General features: G+C 42.0%; 1 protein-coding gene and 1 pseudogene across 1 annotated transcript; both read left to right on the top strand.

The window, feature by feature from the left end:
- Positions 1-666: 666 nt before the first annotated feature.
- On the top strand, positions 667-6,927 carry LOC123056151 (putative disease resistance protein RGA3). The gene is made up of 7 exons (XM_044479864.1): positions 667-753; positions 841-1,209; positions 1,453-1,532; positions 2,147-2,570; positions 2,919-3,175; positions 3,392-3,749; positions 6,919-6,927. Exons 1-7 carry the CDS (start codon positions 667-669, stop codon positions 6,925-6,927), a joined length of 1,584 nt encoding a protein of 527 aa, XP_044335799.1.
- Positions 6,928-7,018: 91 nt separating this feature from the next.
- Positions 7,019-25,253, top strand: LOC123056150 (disease resistance protein RGA5-like; annotated as a pseudogene).
- Positions 25,254-25,279: the final 26 nt, after the last annotated feature.

The following is a 25,279-nucleotide window of genomic DNA, read 5'->3' as shown; positions in this document are numbered from 1 at the left end:
TCTGTTGACTCCGAGCTCACACGCAGGCTTCTGAGGATGCTCTAGGTAATCACCATCTCCCCCTTGAGAAAAAATTCTCCTGATACTGTAAATTGGGTGCTTTCGCATATGCTCTTCTCGCATGATCTGTAGCTTGTTAACTTAAGAAACTGCTGTGGCTGCTACTTCTTAATCATGTTTAGGATGCTGTAAAGTTCCAGCATGATATGTAATTGTTGTTAGGCTGTCATGTGACGACTATCTTGAAATCATTGCATTCTCAACCTATTCATTTACCACTCATATTTTTCTTTCTTTCGGATTGCTGTATATCTGCTCTGAAACTGAAGACCAAGCTCCATAATTTCCCCATCAGCTTTTCGAAAAGTTTATTTCCCCATCAGTACGCTCACTGCTTCACTCTCCAACTCTCTCTCTCAATTCAAGACAGGTCTCCATCCCCACTTCTTTCTCCTTTCATTGGGGTCTGTCTGTTTGACTTCATTCTGAATTTCTACCGAAGTTTGGACTTCATGCTCCTGACTAATCATGTTGCCGTTCTTTAGGCAATGTAGTGCAAGACGAAGTTCTTCATCAACGCAGCAGATCGCCACCACCGTCTTCCCTCTGCTACTTCCGCAAACACTAGCGGCCGGCTGAGAGGCTGAGCTATAGCGCAGGCCGGGCATGGCCCAGGCGGTGATTGGAGCGATGGGCACCCTCCTGCCCAAGCTGGCCGACCTAATCACCAAGGAGTACAACCTTCAGAGGGGTGTCAGGGGCGAGATCATGTTCCTCAAAGCCGAGATGGAGAGCATGGAGACCTCTCTCCTCAGGATTTCTGAGGCTCCAATCGACTAGCCACCGGACATCCAAGTCAAGATTTGGGCCAAGGATGTGAGGGACTTGTCATATGGCCTGGAAGATAGCATCGACAAGTTCATGGTGCGCATCGAAACCGATGGCCGACCAGATAAGTCCCATAGCTTCAGGAATTTCATTGATAAGAGCCTCAGCCTGTTGACCAAGGGCAAGATTCGCCACAAGATCGGCATCGATATCAAAGACATCAAGAGCCGCATCAAGGAGGTCAGTGACCGGCGTGATAGGTACAAGGTTGACAATGTGGCTGCTGCCAAGCCCGTCGTTCCAGCTATTGACACCCTTCGCCTAGCAGCCTTGTATACAAAGGCCACGGAGCTCGTTGGCACTGACGAGAAGAGCGTTGAGGTAATCAAGATGCTGACGGAGGGAGATGAGGTTTCGGAGAAATGTCTAAAGGTGGTCTCTATTGTTGGATTTGGTGGATTGGGCAAGACAACCCTTGCCAATGCAGTGTATAAGAAGTTTAGAGTGCAAATCAGTATTCAAAAGCAAAAGTTGCAATTCGATTGTGCGGCCTTTGTTTCCGTGTCTCTTAATCCTAATATCAAGCAGATTTTCGAGAGCATGCTCCATCAACTTGACAAGTAGATGTACCAGAACATTAATGAAGCATCATGGGGCGAGCAACAACTCATCAGTGAGATAAGAACATTCGTTGAAAACAAGAGGTACGTTTGTGAATATGTGTTCCTCAATGTTTCGTATATGGATGCCAGAAGGAAATTACAATAGTGCAGACCTCTCAAGTTTTTATTTTCTTTTCCATTTAAGTTGGTAAGCTTTGGGAATCAGCATAGCTCAAATGGTTGGGGAGTGGATGTACAAACCCAACACCTGAGTTCAAATCCTCACGGAGGTGAATTTAGGTTCCTATTTGTTCTTGAGGACCATGCTTTCCTTGTACTCATGCATTTATCCTTGAGGACTAGGCTTGGTGTGTAACCAAGATTTAAAAATCTTAGTACTCATGCTTAAAAAGGCTGTACGCATCGTCCCTAGTTGGTGTAGAGGCTGGCGAAGTAAAATTATCTCCCAGTTTTAATTTGTCAAAGAAAAGTTGGTAGACTTTATTACACAGCTCAATTCTGCCCAATTAAATGCGCCACTGGTCCATGTACTCAAACTGATTGCACATTTTAGGCCAAATCAACGAGTTTGCGGACTAAATCCGATCACTTCTTGAGTTGTTGGCCTAAAGTGTGCAATCAATTTGAGTTCGTCGACTAGTGGTGCATTTCACTCCAACTCTTATGTAATATATGTATTTCGATATCAATTGAAGGTACTTGATAGTTATTGATGACATATGGGATAAATCCGTCTGGGAAAATATCAAGTATGCATTGATTGAGAATGGATACGGAAGTAGAGTAATCACAACAACTCGGGTTCTTTATGTTTCCCTGCAAGCTGGTGGTGTATATCGGCTGAAACCTCTTTCTGTTGTCGACTCAAGAAAGTTGTTCTATCAAAGAATATATGAGATGGAGAACAAGTCACCACCTAATCAATTGGTTGAAGTATCTGAGAGAATTTTAAAAAGATGTGGGGGAGTTCCGCTAGCTATCCTTGCGATAGGCAGCTTGCTGTCTAGTGAAAAGGGAACAACACATACACATGAGTATTGGTCCAAGGTGTACAAATCCATCAGTTTGGGGCTAGACAATAATCATGATGATGTGAAGAACATGAGGAGAATATTATCTGTAAGTTACTCTGGCCTACCTCCACACCTAAAGACTTGCTTACTGCATATTGGTTTGTATCAAGAGGATTATGAGATTGAAGCAGAACAACTGATTTGGAAATGGGTTGGTGAAGGTTTTGTGAAAAAAGAACAAGGGAGGAGCTTATATGAAGTAGGAGAGGATTAGTTGAAGGAGCTAGTTAATATAAACTTGGTCCAACCTTCATATTTAAATAGCCTTCGTCGTGTGCATGATATGGTTCGTGACTTCATCACTTATTTGTCACATGAGGAGAATTTTCTCACAACACCAGATTGTCAGCAGTTAGAGTATCTACCAAGTAAGATATGCCGATTGTCCTTGCAGACCAGGAATGAAGAAGTTGGTAATCAGCTGGCAACCGTGAGCTTGTCCCACGTGAGGTCACTTAGTTTGCTGCTAGGACTCTTGTGTTTCCGAGTCCTGCGTGTATTAGATTTAGCTGAATGTGAAGTGTATAATACCCATTGGAATGATATATGCAATTTGTTTCACTTGAGATATTTGAATTTAAGGGGTACATCTATCACTAATATCCCGAAAGAGATCGGGAACCAACAATTTCTGCAAGTGCTGGACATAAGGTCTAGCAAAATAGAAGAAGAGCTGTCGTCAACCTTTGCTCAACTAACACAATTGTTGTTAATCCACATGCTTAATAGCATCACTTATGCAGTGCCAAGATGGATGTGCTCCATGTCTTACCTGTTCTTCCTAAGTATCACACTGAAAACATTAGGAGAGGAGGACCTTCAAGTTCTCGGGAGCATATATAGTGTCTCTCTCTGAACTGGTCATAGAAGTGGACAAACCTACACAAGGCAGAGAAAACGGTTGACCACTGGCATTGCTTATCCATTTTTATGTCTAAAGATGTTCGGTGTCAAGAGTGACACCATGGAGTTGAGGTTTGGACGAGGAGCCATGCAAAGTCTCCAAACCCTCAAATTAGATTTTCAGGATGTGGAGGACACATTATTCCAGTTTGGTGATTTTGCATTGGGTTTAGAGAACCTTCCGTCGCTTGAGGATGTTTGTGTTACATTCAGTGAAGATACAAGCGAGAAGATTAGTAGTGTGGAAAATGCATTGAGGAAAGAGATAGATATGAATCAAAACAAGCCTAGACTGAGAGTTACAGATATGGGACGCCTCATGGTAACTACCATAATTCACACTGTCAAACAGTATATAGTTGCATAATGATTTGAAATATTGCAGAAAGAAAAATAGTGCAATAGAAATATGATATGCATATGAATGATCTAATAACATCCTTATTTAGGGAAAATTGGGTTACAAACCTACCCCCTTAAGATGAATCTCGCCCTCGAGATTCGGGCTAGCTAGCAAATAGGTGTGGGTGATCCTGCTTGAGATCTTCCTCTCGTTCCCAGGTAGCTTCACCCTCTGTATGATGATCCCACTGAACCTTGCATAACTTAATTGTCTTGGTGCGATCAACTCTCTCTGTTGTCTCCAGAATCTGAATAGGCTTCTCCTCATATGTCAAATCACTCTCCAACTGAATTGCCTCAAGTGGCACCGTGTCCCTCAACGGAACATCCATCATCTCTGCATGGCACTTCTTCAACTCAGATATATGAAACACATCGTGAACTCCTGACAAGGATTCTGGCAACTCCACCTGATAAGCTACCTCTCCTCTACGCTCTAAGATCTTGTAAGGTCCCACAAAACGTGGTGCTAACTTACCCTTGATTCCAAACCTCTTAATTCCACGAAGTGGTGAAACTCGAAGATATGCACGGTCTCCTACCTCATATGTCACCTCCTTACGTTTTGCATCTGCATAAATCTTTTGTATGGACTGCGCTATCTTCAGTCTATCACGAATCAACTTGACCTTCTCCTCAGCATCTCTGATCAAGTATGGTCCAAAGAATTGATGCTCTCCATCCTCATCCCACATCAACGGTGTCCTGCACTTTCTGCCATACAATACCTCAAACGGTGCCATCTTCAGACTAGCCTGATAACTGCTATTATATGAGAACTCTGCATAAGGTAAATTATCATCCCAACTAGACTCGTAGTCCAAAGCACAAGCTCTCAACATATCCTCCAAAATCTGATTTACCCTCTGTGTCTGCCCATCTGTCTGTGGATGGAAAGTTGTACTGAACTCCAGCCTGGTGCCCAAGGATTCATGCAACTAACGCCAAAATTTGGATGTGAACTGAGTACCTCTATCAGACACTACCTTCCTTGGAACTCCATGCAGACAAACAATTTTAGACATATAAATCTTTGCTAGCTGAGCACTGGTACAAGTTCTCTTTACTGGGATGAAGTGAGCGACTTTAGTCAAACGATCAACAACTACCCAAATAGAATCATAACCTGACCGAGTCCTGGGAAGACCTGTAATGAAGTCCATACCAATCTCATCCCACTTCCAATAAGGTATAGGCAATGGTTGTAACAAACCTGCTGGTCTATGATGTTGTGCTTTAACTCTTTGGCACACATCACATGTTGCAATATATCTAGCAATTTCCCTCTTCAGGCTAGGCCACCAAATTTTTTCCCTCAAATCCAAATACATCTTAGTATTACCTGGGTGAATAGAATAAGGTGAATCATGCGCCTCCTGAGGAATCAACTTCCTGATATCTGCATCTTGAGGTACACAAATACGCTTCTCAAACCATATGGCTCCATGTTCATCCTCATGGAAACCTTCTGCCTTACCTTTAACCATGTTATCTTTTATCTCAGCGATCTCCTTATCACCCTTTTGAGCTTCTCTGATCCTGTCAAGCAAAGTAGGCTTTACCTCAAGTGTTGCTAAATATCCCTTAGGAACCATCTCCAACCTGAGATTCCTGAACTGCTCACATAACTCCGGTGGCATATTATCAATATTAATTTCATTAGCATGGCTCCTATGACTCAACGCATCAGCAACAACATTAGCCTTACCAGGATGATACTGCACATTCAAATCATAATCCTTAATAAGCTCCAACCATCTCCTCTGCCCGAGGTTCAAATCCTTCTGAGTAAAAATATACTTCAAGCTCTTATGATCAGTAAACATATCACAATGATTACCAATAAGATATGGCCTCCAAGTTTTCAAGGCATGCACAACTAAGGCTAACTCCAAATCATGTGTAGGATAATTATGCTCATGATTCTTAAGCTTACGTGAAGCATATGAAACAACTTTATCTTCCTGCATCAAAACACTCTCAAGTCCTTGACGAGAAGCATCACAATATACCTGGAAGTCCTTATGTATGTCTGGCATTGTTAAAACTGGTGCTGTAACCAAAAGTTGCTTCAATTCCTCAAAGCTGGCTTCACATTCATCAGTCCATACAAACTTCTTCTCCTTCTTCAACAATTCAGTCATAGGCTTTGCAATTTTGGAGAAGTTCTCAATAAACCTCCTGTAACATCCTGCAAGGCCCAAAAAGCTGCGAATCTCTCCAACTGTCGTGGGTGTCTCCCACTCCGTAACTGCAGCAACCTTAGATGGATCAACTGCAACTCCATTACCTGACGCAACATGTCCAAGGAATGCTACCTCATCCAGCCAAAACTCACATTTGTTGAACTTGGCATACAATTGATGTTCCCTCAATTTCTCCAATACCAAACGCAGATGCACCTCATGCTCTTGCTTATTCTTGGAGAACACCAATATATCATCAATGAAAACAACCACAAATTTATCCAAGAACTCCATAAACACCTTGTTCATCATATTCATGAAGTATGCAGGAGCGTTAGTCAATCAAATGACATAACAGTATATTCATACAACCCATACCTTGTAGTAAAAGTAGTCTTTGGAATATCTTGCTCACGAATCTTCAATTGATGATAACCAGAACGAAGGTCAATCTTAGAAAACACAGTAGCTCCCTCCAACTGGTCAAACAGATCATTTATCATAGGAAAAGGACATTTATTCTTAATGGTTACCTCATTCATTTATCATAGGGAAAATTGGGATGTTATAGTCTATCATGTGACGACTATCTTGAAATCACTTCTTTCTCAACCTATTCATTTACCAATCATATTTTCTTTCTTTCAGATTGCTGTATATCTGCTACTATGTAAGTAAAGACCAAGCTTCTGGTTCCCCATAATTTCCCCATCAGCTTTTCGACAAAATAATTTCCCCATCAGTATGGTCACTGCTTCACTCTCCAACTCTCTCTTAATTCAAGACATGTCTCCATCCCTGACTCTTTCTCATTTCATCGAGGTTTGTCTTTTTGACATCATTCTGAATTTCTACCGAAGTTTTGACTTCATGTTGCTGACTAATCATGTTACGCGTTTTTAGGAAATGTAGTGCAAGTCGAAGTTCTTCATCACCGCAGCAGATCGCCACCACCCTCCACCGCTGTTTCTGCAAACACCAACAGCCCGCTGAGAGGTTGAGCATGGCTCAGGTGGTGATTGGAGCGATGGGCACCATCCTGCCCAAGCTAGCCGGCCTAATCACAAAGAGTACAACCTTCAGAGCGGTGTGAGGGGCGAGATCATGTTCCTCCAAGCCGAGATGGAGAGCATGGAAACAGCTCTCCTCAGGATTTCTGAGGCGCCAATCGACCAGCAACCGGACAATAAAGTAAGTCAAGGTTAGGGCCAAGGCTATGAGGGACTTGTCATATGACCTGGAACATAGCATCGACAAGTTCATGGTGCGCATTGAATCCCATGGCCGACCAGAGGAGTCTCATAGCTTCAGGAATTTCATTGATAAGAGCCTCAGCCTGCTGACTAAGGGCACGATTCGCCACAAGATTGGCATCATTATCAAAGACATCAAGAGCCGCATCAAGGAGGTCAGTGAGCGGTGTAATAGGTGTAGAAATTGATAGGAGGAAGTGTATCACCCTCGTTCGAGGGCCGCATGTATTTATAGATTGATGGGGCTTATCCCATAGGCGCATACATCTGTTTGAATTACATTCTTGGAGAACAAGAGAGGTAGAAATAGAATCTATTCAACTACCTACAGAAGATAGAAACATAACAGAAAGATACATGCATAACGCCTAGAGATATAGCTGTGAATATTAACTTTAACACGCCCCATAATCACAACTTGGCCAAGTTGAGATTACGCTTGAATTCTTCAAAGCTCCGTGTAGGCAAAGCCTTTGTGAAGCCATCTGCAACTTGATCTTTTGAATAAATAAACCGAATGTCCAACTTCTTGTTAGCAACACGCTCTCTAACAAAGTGGAAATCTATCTCAATGTTTTTGGTTCTGGCATGAAAAACAAGATTTGCAGAAAGGTATGTGGCTCCCAAATTATCACACCAAATACAAGGAACTTATACCTGTGGCACTCCAAGTTCCTTTAGCATGGACTGTACCCATTAGCTAGAGCTTTATACTCAGCCTCTGTACTAGACCGAGAGACTATGACTTGTTTCTTAGCAAACCATGATATTAGATTTTGACCAACACATATTGCAAAGCCACCTGTTGACCTTCTGTCATCTGGGTCTCCAGCCCAATCAGCATTAGTGAAAGCACTGACAAGAGTAGACTGAGATTTACTGAATGTTAAACCAACACTTACTGTATTCTTCACATACCTCAGAATACGCTTTGCAGCAGACCAATGTAAGGTGGTAGGTGCATGTAGAAACTGACAAACTTTGTTCACAGCAAAAGAGATATCAGGTCTAGTAAGGGTTAAATACTGAAGTGCACCAATCATACTCCTGTATTGAGTGCCATCTTCCTGACTTGGAAGTTCTCCTTCATGCAAAGATAGTTTTTCTGAACTAGATAACAGAGTTGGAGAGGGTTTGCAATTCTGCATGCCAACTCTTTTCAAAAGATCAGTTGCGTATTTTTCTTGAGAGAGGACTATACCATTATCAGTTTTCTTGACTTCAATCCCTAAGAAGAAACTCAGATCTCCCATGTCCTTGAGAGCAAACTCTGAGCCCAAGTCCTTCAGAAGTGCTATCACTGCTTCACTGGACGAGCTGGTGGCAATAATATCATCAACATATATGAGCATGAACATTGTGATATTAGACCTATTGTAAATAAACAATTAGGTATCTGACTTGGATGGAACAAAACCAATATTTTGCAATTTTGCACTCAATGATGAGTACCACGCTCTCGGGGCCTGCTTCAGACCATATAGAGCTTTATCAAGATTGCACACATGGAAAGGTGCATGCTTGCTTTCAACCCAGGTGGTTGTTTCATGTAAACCTCCTCTTCCAGAATACCATGTAAAAACGCATTCTGTACGTCCAATTTCCTTAAGCACCAATTCCTAGAGACAGCAATAGACAACACAAGCCTGATAGTAGCAGCCTTGACAACAGGACTAAACGTGTCCTCATAATCTATCCCTTATCTCTGTTTGAAACCTTTAGCTACTAACCTAGCCTTATACCGGTCAATAGTGCCATTAGCTTTTCTTTTAACTTTGTATACCCATTTGCAATCTATCAAATTTTTACCTTGACCCGGTGGAACCAAGTGCCAAGTCTCATTCTTCCTCAAGGCCTTGTATTCTTCTTCCAAGGCTTTTCTCCACTTAGCATCATTCAGCGCCCCTTCAACAGAATGTGGTACATCAGTAGAACATGTCAGCTCGAATTTAAGAATATTTTTGTAATTGACAGGATTAATTTTTCCTGTTTGTAGACGTGTACCAACACGTGTAGAACGCGCTACAGGAGTTGGTGCTGCAGAAGATCCGCCCAATCCGCCTGGGTGTGCAGGGCTGGTAGAGGCGGATCCCGAGGGCGATCCACCGTCGGGTGCACTAGGCGCGTCAGGAGAATCTGCGCTGGCCCAGTCGCTGTCGTGAGCCCAACCGCTGTCGGGGGCCCGGTCGTTGTAAGCGGCCCGCCGAACTATGCCGCGCGTGGAGGGCGATGATTGACCTGAAGGTGGGTCCATGCGCACTGGGCGGCGCGTTCGTGGCCCGCCTCGTTGGGGAGGCGCAGTCACTGCGACGCGCGCGTGACTCCGAGGTGGCCTGCTGCTGCAGGCGATCCTCCTGGGTCTGGAGCCTACTGATCCCGACGCAGTTGCAGGCGCAGGTGAATCTCCCTCGTGTCCAGCGCCCATGTCCGGTTCCGCTGCATGAAATATTGGCTATTGTACAGCTTCATTTTCAGCAGTTTCTGCACCGTTTTTTGCGCCACAAATGCCTGTATCACCTGCATCACCAGGATACTATGTTGTATGGTTATGAGGGTTAGTCATGTGATCATCAAAAATATCATTACGCCCTTGATCTAAACCGGAAAGAGAACTAGGAAGAAGAAGGATTTGTTTTTGTAGGAGAGCTCCGGCATTGGGATGGAGACCTTGAAACGGAAAAACGGTCTCATCGAACACCACATCCCTGGATATGTAAACTCTTCCAGTTTGCACATCTAAGCACTTGAACCCTTTATGTTGTGGACTATAACCACTGAAAACACATTGTTTTGAGCGAAAGGAAAGTTTTCTAGTGTTGTAGGGTCGAAGATTGGGCCAACATGCACACCCAAAAACTCGAAGGGAGGCATAGTTTGGTTTGGTTTGCGAAAGCCGTTCTGTAGGTGTTTGGTAGTTGATGACACGGCTTGGAAGAATATTAATGAGATGTGTGGCAGTGAGGAAGGCTTCATCCAAGAATTTTCATGGCATGGAAGCGTTTGCAAGTAGAGAAAGGCCAACTTTAACAATATGGCGATGCGTGCGTTCAGCGGAGCCATTCTGTTGGTGTGCGTCTGGACAAGAAACATGATGGGAAATTCCCAATTTTTGGAAGAAAGAGTTTAGTTTCTCGTAGTCGCCACCCAGTCCGATTGGACTGTGATAATTTTTCTATCAAACTTTCATTCAACAAGTGCTTGGAAATTTTGGGAAACTTGAAACACATCAGACTTATGTTTAATAAGATAGATCCATGTATACTTGCTATAATCATCAATGAAGCTTACATAGTATTTGTGTCGACCAACAGAAGTGGATGCTTGCCCCCATACATCAGAAAAATGAGTTCTAACGGTTTAGAAGAAACACTAGTTGACACGGGATATGGGAGTTGATTACTTTTTGCTTTTTGACATGAATCACACACTGTTTCACTACTAGGCTCACCAACAAACGGGAGTTTATTTTTCCTAAGCACTCGTTGAACAATAGCAAAAGAAGGATGTCCTAGTCGATCGTGCCACCTTGCCGAAGATAATTGTGTGACACCAAAAGCTTGTTTATTTGAGCTCCTAAAGCGAGGGATCAACGGATAGAGCCCTCCAACGCATCTACCTCTGTAGAGCACCATCCTCTTTGCCAGATCCTTAATCAAAAAGAAGAAGGGGTAAAACTCAAGTAATACATGATTGTCTCGAGCAATGCGATGTACAGAAAGAAGGTATTTTTGATCATTAGGAGCATGAAGGATATTTTTAAGATGAATAGGATGGCTAGTGGTTTTGATAATTGATTGACCAACATGATTTATTCTCATACCTGATCCATCTGGACCATGGATTTGGTCGTGGCCCCGATACTTCTCACGGGTCATCAACTTCTCCAACTCTCCTGTGAGGTGGTTAGTTGCGCCGCTGTCGACATACCAGTTAGTGTCAACACCATACTGAGCCGCAGCAGCAACTTTTTCTTCTTGAGCATCATCATCGAAGTGGTACCAGCAGTCCCTTGTGCTGTGACCGATCTTGCTACAGATTTGGCACTGGATCAGATCATTGTTGGCCTTGTTGCTGCTGGACGAGCCACCACCTGGACGAGCACCCTTGTTGTTGTTGTAGAAGGGGCGCCCGCCGGTGGTCTGCTTCTTCTTGTAGCCACCGCCACCACCTCCTTGCTTCTGTTCTCTCCCCCTGCCATAGCCACGAGGGGGAGCTCCGCCATGACGGGCAGAGTTTGCAGAAGATTTGAAGCCCACATCATGGCCTCCTATGAGCAGCTCGACTCGCTGATCGAAGTTGCACACTTGGGAATAGAATGCATCGACGGTGACCGGCTCGGTGCGGGCATCTAGGGCTGAGACCAGAGGGTTGTAGTCGAGGTCCAGCCCGACCAGCAGGAAAGAGACGAGTTCATCCTCATCTAGTGGCTTCCCCGCGGCAGCAAGCTCGTCGGCATATCCACGCATCCGGGAGAAGTACACCGGTGCAGATTGGTTGCCCTTTTTGGCATTGGACAGGGAGATCCGAAGATTATTAATACGTGAGCGTGATTGAGAAGCAAACATATTACCCAATGATGTCCAGAGTGCTTGTGCCGTCCTGATAGAAACGACCGAGACCAGCACCTCCTTTGACAGGTTGTTCATGAGGTTCCCAAGGACCTGCTGGTCCTGATGCATCTAGGCTTCATACACCGGGTTGATGACGACTTGGTCCTTTCCCTACTTGCCCTTCACGGTAAGCATCTTCTCTGGTTCGGCAATGGTGCCATCCAGATAGCCGTAAAGGCCCGCCCCAAGGAAGTGCGGCAGGATCTGCGCCTTCCATAGGAGATAGTTCTCGCGTGTAAGCTTCTATGTGACCTGGGATCCAAGGCTAGAGAGAGTTGGGGTGGAGGAGGAGGACGACATGGTTTTTCTGTGGAGAGATCGATCTAGGCTTCTGCGGTTTAGGACGAGAAGGAAGAGGATGCTCTAATTACCATGTAGAAATTGATAGGAGGAAGCGTATCACCCTCGTTGGAGGGCGGTGTGTATTTATAGATTGACGGGGCTTATCCCATAGGCGCATACATCTGTTTGAATTACATTCTTGGAGAACAAGAGAGGTAGAGATAGAATCTATTCAACTACCTACGGAAGATAGAAACATAACAGAAAGATACATGCGTAACGCCTAGAGATATAGCTGCGAATATTATCTTCAACAATAGGTACAAGATTGACAGTGTGGCTGCTGCCAAACCACCTGGTCCAACGGTTGATACCCTTCGCCTGAAAGCCTTGTATACAAAGGTGACGGCGCTTGTTGGCATTGAAGAGAAGAGGCTAGAGGTAGTCGAGATGCTAATAGAGGGAGACGAGGTTTCCGAGAAACAACTGAAGGTGGTCTCCATTGTTGGATCTGGTGGATTAGGCAAGACAACCCTGGTGGATTGTTCAACTTTTATTTCCGTGTCTCTTAATCCTAACATGGAGCAGATTTTCAAGAGCTTGCTCCATCAACTTGACAAGCAGAGGATCCAAAACACGAGTGAGGCATCGTGGTGTGAAGAACAGCTCATCTGTGAAATAAGAATATTTCTTGAAAACAAGAGGTACGTATGTGCATATGCCCCCTCCCTCCGAAATGTTTCAGCCATGGATGTTAAAAGGAAACTGCAATAGTGCAGAACTAAGTTTTCTATTTCCTTTTCCATTTAATTTACACTTAATTAAGTAGCTCAATTCTTCTCAATGTATGAGAACTTAAATAGCCTTATAATATATGTGTTCTGGTATTAATTGAAGGTACATGATTTTTATTCACGACATATGGGATACGTCTGTGTGGGAAAACATCAAATTTGCGTTGATTGAGAATGAATATGGAAGCAGAGTAATCACAACAACTCGCATCCTTGATGTTGCCCAGCAAGCTGATGGTGTCTATCGGCTGAATCCTCTTTCTGCTGTGGACTCAATAAAGTTGTTCTATCAAAGCATATATGATATGGGGGACAAGTCACCACCTAATCAATTGTTTGAAGTATCTGAGAACATTCTAAAAAATGTGGGGGTGTGCCGCTAGCTATACTTACGATAGGTAGCTTGCTGTCCAACAAAAAGGGAAGAGCACATACACTTGAGTATTGGTCCAAGGTGCAGAAATCTATCAGTCCAGGGCTAGACAATAGTCATGATGATGTGAAGAACATGAGAAGGATATTATATGTCAGTTACTCTAACCTACCTCCACACTAGAAGACTTTTTTACTGCATCTTAGTCTATACCCAGAGGATTATGAGATTGAAACAGAACAGCAGATACGGAAATGGGTGGGAGAAGGTTTTGTGAAAAAAGAACAGGGGAAGAGCTTGTATGAAGTAGGAGGCGATTACTTGGATGAGCTCATTAATAAAAGCTTGGTCCAACCTGTAAAATTTGAAAATGCAAATAAAATGTGCTCTTGTCGTATACACGATATGGTGCGTGACCTCATCATTTCCTTATCAAATGAGGAGAATTTCCTGACAACAATAGGTGGTCCGTAACCAGAGTATCTACCAAGTAAGATCCGCCGATTTTCTGTCCAGACCTGCATTCGAGAAGTTGCTAATCAGCTGTCAACCATGGGCTTGACCCATGTGAGGTCACTTACTGTGGCTAGACCAGCTTTCAGTTTGTTACCAACACTTTCGGGTTTCCCAGTCCTACGTGTATTCGATTTAAGTTACCGCAGGGAAGTGGACAATAATAATTGGAAGGATATATGCAGTTTGTTTCACTTGAGGTATCTGAGTTTAATGGGTACATCTATCACCAAGATCCCAAAAGTTACTGGGAATCTGCGATTTCTACAACTGCTGGACATTAGGTACACTAATATAGAAGAAGAGCTCCCGTCAACCTTTATTGAACTAACCCAATTGTTGTTATTCTATGTGGCTGATAGCATCACTTGTGCAATGCCTAGGTGGATGTGCTCCATGTCTTTCCTCTTCTCTCCAAATATTGCACTTGAAACACTGGGAGAAGAGGGCATTCAAGTACTTGGGAACATAGCATCTCTCAGTGAACTGTACATACAAGTGGAGAAACCAACATAGGGTGGAGACAAACGGTTGGTCCTTGAAGATGCTTATCCATTTCGGTGTCTAAAGACGTTTACTGTCAAGGGTGACACCATGGAGTTGAAGTTTGCACGGGTAGCCATGCAAAGTCTACATACCCTCCTGTTAGTTTTATATAATGTGCATGACACATTGCTTCAGTTTGGTGATCTTGTACTTGGTATAGAGAATCTCTCTTTGCTTGAACATATTGTTGTCGAGTTCCCCTTCAACAAAGAAGACACTGAGACTCAAAAGGTGAAATATGCTGTTCAGAAAGAGGTCAAGATGAATCAAAACAGGCCCATACTAACATTCACACAAAAAGAAGGTGAAGTTCACGCAAGTAAACCGTATATGCAATTAGTGGAAGTATACGTTTGCCTATATTCTTTTTAACCTCATTATGATACTTATTTATGCATTGGAAACACTAGTAATACTATTCATCACCAAGGGTTGAGTTATTCTTCACCCGAGCTAATCTTACGATAGTTTCAAAAGAAAATTACATTTGGTATACAAACAACTAAATTCATATTGATTCAATACGCAAATTTGCCATAAAAAAACAAAAATATAGGTCATTAGACCAGCGGGGGCAAGGTGCTTTGGCGACGTGAGCGGCATGCGCGAGCACCAGCGACGAGGCCTGCTTGTTGTGGTCGTGCCCACCAAGTGCGTCGCGGGGGCAAGTGTTTGGTTGCAATAGATCGTAGAGCAGTCACAATGATGTTCTAGACGTTATGTCGAGTCTTTGGTTCTTGCGCACGTCGCGCTCCTTACGACGGCATCTTGCCGCCGGTGATTGGACGGCCCGAGAGGACCGGCCAATCACTGTCGGGGAGGTGTTGTGGCAAGGTGGGTGCACCCTACGTGCTCTGGGCATCCCCGCACGCGCCATGGGTGCTGTGGCCGTGCCCCCTGAGTGCGCTGAGGGCCAAGTCTTTGGTAGATTAGAGTTCGGAATCGTCACACCTGAACTCGTGCGCTTATTTGTTCTTGTTGTCTGTTTATTATTCGGAGTTGTTCTTGGCTATTCTTTGTTATGCATTGCAGCAGCACTAAAAACCCTCTTCTTATTTCATTTTTTCCATTGGCGACATCCCTGGACATCATCCACTCCCTCCACAGCCAAGTCCAGAACATGGACATGACTTCGTACACCCAGAACTCCGTCTTGACGGAGATCTATAAAAATGGTTCAGATTTGCTATTTCACATCTAGATGTGAAATAGTTATCTTACATCTAAGTTGTCCACCACAAGATCAAGGCTGTAAAGTTCGTGCAAAATCTGTTGATGCGGCATTGTTTTGTCCCTTGCGTCGATGTGTGTGTCCTGCATCGCGTGTCCCTCCCGGGGCTGTCTCTGTCCATTGTATGGGCCTGCTATCCCCTTTGAAGTGCTTGTGTTTTTTTTCAAACCGATGTGTAGAATTGAAAGAGTCTCACTCATCCGATACCATCTCTCTGTGGACTGTTTTAATCTTTTTTTTCTCTATTGATGTATTGGTTTTCTTAAGTCTAGGGTTGTATATTAGTATTTTTTTTCTGTTTTTTGTTTTTGTTTTGAGTTGTTTGTGTGTGCTTACAGAGGTGTAAGTGGAGAATGGACGAGACGCCAACTTTCCTTTTTTGTTTTGAGTGTTTTTGCGTTTTTCTATGCATTTTCGTAACGGGTTTGCTATTTTAACATCTACTCCCTCCGTTCCTAAATATAAGTCTTTCTAGATATTCCACCAAGTGACTACATACGAAGCAAAATGAGTGAATCTACACTCTAAAATATGTCTACATACATCCGTATGTTGTATTCCATTTAAAATGTTTAAAAAGACTTACAAGGAGTAGATGTGAATGTGAAATAGTTACATCACATCTAACTTTTAACTACACAATTTAGACATCAAGATTCGTGTTCTTTGGTCTTTTTTTTGTTGTTTGGTGTTGTCTCTGCATGCGTCGCTCGCGAGAGGGGTTCTCATCGTAGCGTTTAGCCCGTTGTTTCCTTTATAACAGCCCCCGTACCTTTGCCTCGGCGTGGGTTGTAGCCACAAGCAAACATTTTTTATTTTTTTATTTTTATTTTTTTGCCTTTTCCTTCTTTTTCTTAAATTTGTAAAGTTTTTGATTCATGAAATTATTTATTTTATTTTTCCATTTTTCCATTTTATTTTTTAAATTAATGTTTTTTTACTTCGTTGTCAATTGACTGTCCACAATCAAAGATGATGTCTTTTTTCTTGTTCAGTTACAAGTCCATTCTCAACTTGCAATCGGGGCCTGGCCTTCTTTTGTCCCAGTTGCAATCCCAACCTTGAATCGTAATCGGGGCCCGAAATTTTTGTCCCAGCTACGAGTCCATTCTCGACTCGCAACTCAGGGCTGGCCTTTTTTGTCCCAGTAGCAAGTTCACCCTCGACTCACAACTGGAGCCTCATATTTTTTAGTCCCAATTGTCAGTCCACCATCGGCTCGCAACTGAGGGCCCAACCTTTTTTGTCCCATTGCAAGTCCATCATCGACTCACAACTGTAGCCTGGCCTTTTTTTCTCCAGTTGATAGTCCAACCTCAACTCACAATTGGGTTCAACCTTTTTTGTCCCAGTTGCAAGTCTACCGTTGACTCGCAAGTGGACCCAACCTTTTTTGTCCCAGTTGCAAGTCCACCACTTAACTCGCAACTAGGGTTTAACTTTTTTTTTCTCAGTTGCAAGTCCACCCTCGGCTCGCAACTAGGACCCAACCTTTTTTGCCCTAATTGCAAGTCTACCCTTGACTTGCACCTGGAGCGCGACCTTTTGTCTCAATTGCAAGTCCAATCTTGACTCGTAACTAGGGCCCAACCTATTTTTGTGCTAGTTTCAAGTCCACCCTCAACTCACAACTCGGGTCTGACCTTTTTGTCCAGTTGCAAGTCCACACTCGACTCGCAATTGGGGCCAGACCTTGTTTTTTGGTTCAATTGCAATCTCACCCTCGACTCGCAACTACGTCCAAACTTCTTTCCCTAGTTGCAAGTCCACCCTCGACTCGCAAGTAGAGCCTGACCATTTGTTGTCCCAGTTGCAAGTCCATCCTTGACTCGCAATTATGAGGCAATTTTTACTTCCAGTTGCAAGTTCATTGTGACTCGCAACTAGGGTCTGACCTTTTTTGTCTGAGTTGCAACCCCATCCTCGACTCGCAATTGGGGTCCAACCTTTTTTTGTCCCAGTTGCAAGTTTATCCTCGACTCGCAACTAGGGCCGACCATTTTCTGCCTCAGTTGCAAGTCCACCCTCGACTTGTAACCGGAACCTGACTATTTTTGTCCCAGTTGCAAGCCCACCTTTGACTCGCAACTGGGGCCCAACCTTTTTTTGTCCTAGTTGCAATCACACTCTCAACTCGTAACTGGGCAACGACATTTTTTGTCCTAGTTGCAAGTCCAACTATATCCCTGACATACAATTTGTGGGGCATCTGTCTGATCATCAAGATTTTTTAAGAATTACGAACTTAAAAACATTTTTCCCAAATTTTTGTTTTCAAATTTTTGTTTTTAAGAATCATGATCTTTTTCCAAATTTGAATTCTTATAATTAATATAATTGTTGTGTCTCTCTTTTCCAAATTTATTTTTTCGGATGATATTACATATTTTTGACTTCACCAAAATTTTCATAAACCAGTTGGTTTTTTGAAAAAATTACATCCAAACGTCGGAATAATTTTTTGTGTTTGCCAGTTATTTTTACAACATGCTTCTATTTTTTAAAGAACTATTTGAAAAGCATCACTGCTTGTTCTTGTCTCTGTTCCATTTGTCTGTAGTTTTGTATTTCATGATTCCAAAATTTTCTGTTACAGAATAGTGAAGTATCATGATATGCATGCAGTCTCAAAGGCCCTTTTTATGGAGTACAACTTATTGCAAGTATTCATATGTGTGTGGTGAGAGGAAGTAACAATTTGAAGGATCTTTTCTGCTCTCTTTTTTTAATCAATTTTTGTACTTGATGCTTCCTGTACAATGTCAAGTTGCACATATATCCAATCAATTGGTGATGCAATTTCCATGTCATGACTGGATCATTACTGATTTTATTGCTGCCCAGTCCGTTGATACTAGTGCAATGTTTTTCTATTTTGTAAGTACAAAGCATCTGCAGTTTTTCTTTTCAGTACACAAAGCATCTGCAGTTTCTTTTTTGAGGAAATTTCATGTGTAAGTTTTTCATTTCATAAGCTTTTTCCCACAAGCCCAGGCCAATAAAAGAGCAACAACCACCAATAAGGCAAAACTTATTGAGCGTTTTGTTTGGTTTTTTATGCACAACCCCAACAAGTATAACGACCACAAGGCCCATGGCAGGCCATGCCATGTCTGAGAGGTGCGTTGTTTGTCACTGGAGCGTCGCGGTGGGCTGAAGTGGGAGTCGCAGAAAATAAGACGTGAAACAAGATCGATACAACAGAGACAAACAAACAAAGTGGCCACAAAAATTGATGACATCATATTTAGATGTGAGATATTATCTCACATCTAGATGTGACATAGACGGACCCAAAATGGTTTGTGAGGTTGAGGAGCCACAATTTGAACATGTTTATACTAAACCTTTATGCTTATTTTAAACTCATTTTAATCATATGACATTCAGAGCTAATATAGTTTTAATAACTTATGACAACATGATGTGATAACTTTGTTAAATATTAATAACAAACTCATGTTACATTTGTAATGTTCGTCGTTTAAAATATGCATCCACTGTGCATAATCTAATCGTGTTTGTAATATAAGTGACATTAGATAGTTTTAACACATTACACCTTAAAGATTTAAATCCAATCCCATAGATGAGATAAAATACGAACAAAAAATACAGTCTTGAATGTTTTCATTGATTCATTGGTGATACTTGCATAAATAGAGTTTATACATTTTTGGTATGAATTTATGGTCTTGAAAATATCCTGATAGTGATGTCTTGATTATGATTAGGCTTCTTGAATAGTAAATTTTAGAATAAGAATTTTTTAATAAAATCAATAGGACTGTCCTTTCCTAGGTAATTTTTTCCATTATGGCACCCACCTATCAAAGGATAAATCCAAAAATGGTTTGTGAGGTTGAGGAGCCACAATTTGAACATGTTTATACTAAACCTTTATGCTTATTTTTAACTCATTTTTATCATATCACATTCAGAGCTAATATAGTTTTAATAACTTATGACAACATGATGTGATAGCGTTGTTAAATATTAATAACAAACTCATGTTACATTTGTAATGTTTGTCGTTTAAAATATGCATCCACTGTGCACAATCTAATCGTGTTTGTAATATAATTGACATTAGATAGTTTTGACACATTTCACCTTAAAGATTTAAATCCTATCCCATATATGAGAGAAAATAAGAACAAAAAATACAGTCTTGAATGTTTTCATGGATTCATTGGTGATACTTGCATAAATAGAGTTCATACATTTTTGGTATGAATTTATGGTCCCGAAAATATCCTGATAGTGATGTCTAGATTGTGATTAGGCTCCGTGAATAGAAAATTCTAGAATAAGAATCTTTAATAAAAACAACAGGACTGTCCTTTCCTCGGTAATTTTTGCCATTATGGCAACCACCATCAAAGGATAAATCCAAAAATACAAATGAGAGGTAAAACTTCTTTTTTTAGGGATTTTATTAAAAAAGGTTTATCCAACCGTTCCGACTTTGTATAAAATATATATAATCGATAGAATTAAAGTTGTCTTCTGGGCAAACAAGTTTCTTAGGGGTTCTGTCACTATTATTTCATAGACGATATGGTTAATTACATGACTGATACTTTGAGGAGCTTACAACTATAACGACATTCTGAGGGTACCTACAATTGCAGGATGCCTCCATTGACCAGTGGAGTACTATCATGCGAAAAACCCTGGAAGAAAAAACATCTTACTACCATTAGGGCCACTGCCTCAGGAAAGCTTAAGACAGAACAAGAGACCTTACCCACCGTACAACAAGGTTCACAGGACTAACACTAGTAGAAAACATGGCTTTGGTTGGGGCCTGGCCAGCCCATTAGTCCTGGTTCAGTCACGAAACGGGAACCATGGGGGGCATACGTCCCGGTTCGTGCGCCCATGGGGCCGGCCGGGCCTCGTGGGGCATTTGTCCCGGTTCGTCTAGACCCCTCTGTCTCGGTTCGAGGGCCCGATGCCCGGAACTTTTTTGCATGCACGCATTCCACCATGGCATGGAACATGGTTTCTTCACTACGACAATAGAGTTGCAAATATTCCCTCCGCCCCAAAATAACTGTAGCTGACTTAGTATGGCACAATAGGTAACTTCCACAAACTCGAAATTTCTAACTTGTGTAATGATGCACGGAGTAGTCTACAGAGTACTCTGCCTTCAAACTCGAATTGTGTTCAAAGAGACAAGCTTGTTGTAATATGGTATACTAGTATGGGCCACAGATCGGACCTTGGTTCCTGTAATATACTACAGCCCAGGCCCCAATCCCTCTCTCTCGCTCTCTCGCTTTCTAGAAAGTATGAAAACACTTCGTTTTAATAATGCCTGCTACATTTCTGATACCAAGACTATCTGCTAGTTTTTTTAATATCTGACTTTGATCCAAAACTGTCATATAGAAGTGGAGGTGATGTCGCATAATCACTCAGATGTCGATCTGTTTAGAATGAGAAATCTTGACACATCTAAAATGCCCCTTCTTTATCCATGTAAGTTTAATGGGTTATTTCCTGAATTAAATACCACTGCTCTAGTTGTGCCCATCCAACCCTAACAGCCAGTCAGCCACTGGCTCACTTCACCCCATTTTGTCTTATAAGAACTTTATGGTTTATATCGACAACATTTCATTACAGATTGCTTTCATCATATTAATTTTGTATTAAATCTCTTCAATTGTCACACCTAATAATAATAAATAAAGTGGCCGTATGCATCGCCCAGATGCAGAGGCCGGGGGTCATCCTCCTTTTCTAAAAAAAGACATGCAAATTAATTGTGTGTTACGATATACAATACAGTACTACAAGTCTGGTCGTTACCTTTTCTTCGTGTTTTCTTTGTCTCTTTATGTTTTTCCATATATACTCACCTTTTGTTGCACATTTGTTTACTCTGCCATTGGGTTTCAACAAAAAATTACCTTGAAATTGTTTTCTAATAGTAATAAGGCTCTTTATTGCTCAATGTCCGGATTACACCTTTGATTGAATAACTTTAATCAGGAAAGAAATTCATGACTTACATCATAGCAAGAAGCAGAAACAATGCTAAGAGCTTCTTTGTTACTCATTGTAAAGTAATACAAGAGCGTTTAGATCATTATTTTAGTGATGTAAACGCTCTTATATTTCTTTACAGAGGGAGTACACAAGTGTGGAGCAAATTTTGCCTCACGGTTAATATGAAGAAGCTTGAAACCCTGAAAGGATCAGCTCAAAATTTTCAGTTCGTTCAGAATGTGGACCTTCCTTCTGATCGAGCACCCCTGCCCTGCTAGTATGCCACAGGAAGAGTAAGGCGGAGCAATCAGTTTGAACTATGGCTTGGTGAACATTTCTGTTGACAGCTGCTTCTATTTCCCTCTCTGGCAGTCAAGAGTTCGCTGATAAATGTATCCACCACTAGCAGGTGCCTGATACAGCCTTCCTCCATAAGACCTTGACACTTTCTCGCCAGACATAAACGGACCCAGCAGTTCAGTTTGCAACATCAAGAGAACCATCAGTGTTAATAATCATCCAGGCTTGGGGAGAAGGCGTCCAGTGTGCCGGCCGGCCTACAGAACTTGATGCCGAAATAAGGAGCTCAAGATTGGACACCAGTTCATCCACAAGCAGTAAAGATCTGATATGTTCATACTCCTCTCCATGCACAAATCTATTTCTGCTTAACAAATGCGCCAGAGTAGTGTGATCATATAAGCCTTATCATCTTTGGACATTGCATCGTCCAAAGTGAAATCACTAGCCCAAGTGACTGGATGCAGCCTTGGCAACTTGAGCCCTCTCTCTGTTCCACAGTACTAGTATGAGCCTCAGATCGGACCTTGGGTTCTGTAGTATACTACAGCCCAAGCCCCAATCTCTCTCTCTCTCTCTCTCACGCGCGCGCGCGTGCACACACACACACACACACACTTTCTATAAAGCATGAAAACACTTCTTTTTAGTAATGTCTGTTGTATTTTTCTGATACCAAGACTGTCTGCCACATTATTTCATCTCCAGTTTTGATGCAAAACTTCCTAACTCATACAAAATCGGAGGTGATGTGGCATCATCACTCAGCTGTCAATCTGTTTACCAATGTAAATATTAGAATATGAAATCGTGGCACATCTAAGATCGGAAAATGCTCCTTTTGTATCTTAATTCTGTAAAACAGGAGAGACTCTCTTTCTATTATGATTTACTCGACCATTTTCGGGGAAAAATAGGGTTAGAATTTAAAAATGTGTGAGCGCTTCAAACGAAGGCTGGGGGTATTCTTTTTATGAATGTGTAGACTGCACTTTGACAGCAGACACGTTAGAAACAGACAAACCAGTAAGATTCCCGCATACTTTAACTCCTCATATGAGGACGACTGATTCAGATCTGAGCTTCATCTTGCTTTCACAGTGCTCATCTGTTGACTCCGAGCTCACACGCAGGCTTCTGAGGATGCTCTAGGTAATCACCATCTCCCCCTTGAGAAATCTTTGCTAGCTGAGCACTGGTACAAGTTCTCTTACTGGGATGAAGTGAGCGACTTTAGTCAAACGATCAACAACTACCTAAATAGAATCATAACTTGACCGAGTCCTGGGAAGACCTGTAATGAAGTCCATACCAATCTCATCCCACTTCCAATAAGGTATAGGCAATGGTTGTAACAAACCTGCTGGTCTATGATGTTCTGCTTTAACTCTTTAGCACACATCACATGTTGCAATATATCCAGCAATTTCCCTCTTCAGGCTAGGCCACCAAATTTTTTCCCTCAAATCCAAATACATCTTAGTATTACCTGGGTGAATAGAATAAGGTGAATCATGCGCCTCCTAAGGAATCAACTTCCTGATATCTGCATCTTGAGGTACACAAATACGATTCTCAAACCATATGGCTCCATGTTCATCCTCATGGAAACCTTCTGCCTTACCTTTAACCATGTTCTCTTTTATCTCAGCGATCTCCTTATCACCCTTTTGAGCTTCTCTGATCCTGTCAAGCAAAGTAGGCTTTACCTCAAGTGTTGCTAAATATCCCTTAGGAACCATCTCCAACCTGAGATTCCTGAACTGCTCACATAACTCCGGTGGCATATTATCAATAATAATTTCATTAGAATGGCTCCTATGACTCAACGCATCAGCAACAACATTAGCCTTACCAGGATGATACTGCACATTCAAATCATAATCCTTAATAAGCTCCAACCATCTCCTCTGCCTGAGCTTCAAATCCTTCTGAGTAAAAATATACTTCAAGCTCTTATGATCAGTAAATATATCACAATGATTACCAATAAGATATGGCCTCCAAGTTTTCAGGGCATGCACAACTAAGGCTAACTCCAAATCATGTGTAGGATAATTATGCTCATGATTCTTAAGCTTACGTGAAGCATATGAAACAACTTTAACTTCCTGCGTAAAAACACTCCCAAGTCCTTCACGAGAAGCATCACAATATACCTGGAAGTCCTTATGTATGTCTGGCAGAGTTAAAACTGGTGCCGTAACCAAACGCTGCTTCAATTCCTCAAAGCTGGCTTCACATTCATCAGTCCAAACAAACTTATTCTCCTTCTTCAACAATTCAGTCATAGGCTTTGCAATTTTGGAGAAGTTCTCAATAAACCTCCTGTAACAACCTGCAAGGCCCAAAAAGCTGCGAATCTCTCCAACTGTCGTGGGTGTCTCCCACTCCGTAACTGCAGCAACCTTAGATGGATCAACTGCAACTCCATTACCTGACACAACATGTCCAAGGAATGCTACCTCATCCAGCCAAAACTCACATTTGTTGAACTTGGCATACAATTGATGTTCCCTCAATTTCTCCAATACCAAACGCAGATGCACCTCATGCTCTTGCTTATTCTTGGAGAACACCAATATATCATCAATGAAAACAACCACAAAATTATCCAAGAACTTCATAAACACCTTGTTCATCATATTCATGAAGTATGCAGGAGCGTTAGTCAATCAAATGACATAACAGTATATTCATACAACCCATACCTTGTAGTAAAAGTAGTCTTTGGAATATCTTGCTCACGAATCTTCAATTGATGATAACCAGAACGAAGGTTAATCTTAGAAAACACAGTAGCTCCCTCCAACTAGTCAAACAGATCATTTATCATAGGCAAAGGATATTTATTCTTAATGGTTACCTCATTCATTTATCATAGGGAAAATTGGGATGTTATAGTCTATCATGTGACGACTATCTTGAAATCACTGCTTTCTCAACCTATTCATTTACCAATCATATTTTCTTTCTTTCAGATTGCTGTATATCTGCTACTATGTAAGTAAAGACCAAGCTTTGGTTCCCCATAATTTCCCCATCAGCTTTTCGACAAAATAATTTCCCCATCAGTATGCTCACTGCTTCACTCTCCAACTCTCTCTTAATTCAAGACATGTCTCCATCCCTGACTCTTTCTCATTTCATCGAGGTTTGTCTTTTTGACATCATTCTGAATTTCTACCGAAGTTTTGACTTCATGTTGCTGACTAATCATGTTACACGTTTTTAGGCAATGTAGTGCAAGTCGAAGTTCTTCATCACCGCAGCAGATCGCCACCACCCTCCACCGCTGTTTCTGCAAACACCAACAGCCGGCTGAGAGGTTGAGCATGGCACAGGCGGTGATTGGAGCG

The sequence above is a fragment of the Triticum aestivum genome, chromosome 2D (genome assembly GCF_018294505.1).
Source record: "Triticum aestivum cultivar Chinese Spring chromosome 2D, IWGSC CS RefSeq v2.1, whole genome shotgun sequence".
In the NCBI taxonomy this organism is placed as follows: Eukaryota; Viridiplantae; Streptophyta; class Magnoliopsida; order Poales; family Poaceae; genus Triticum; species Triticum aestivum.
This window is presented reverse-complemented; position numbering and strand designations above follow the sequence as displayed.

Bases quoted from the DNA above. Each gene is read 5' to 3' on its own strand.
- LOC123056151 (XM_044479864.1), top strand. From the start codon at position 667: ATGGCCCAGGCGGTGATTGGAGCGATGGGCACCCTCCTGCCCAAGCTG. The intron at 2,571-2,918 runs GTAAGTTACTCT...TTGTCCTTGCAG, and splicing joins ACATGAGGAGAATATTATCT to ACCAGGAATGAAGAAGTTGG. The intron at 3,176-3,391 runs GTCTAGCAAAAT...AACTGGTCATAG, and splicing joins CTGCAAGTGCTGGACATAAG to AAGTGGACAAACCTACACAA.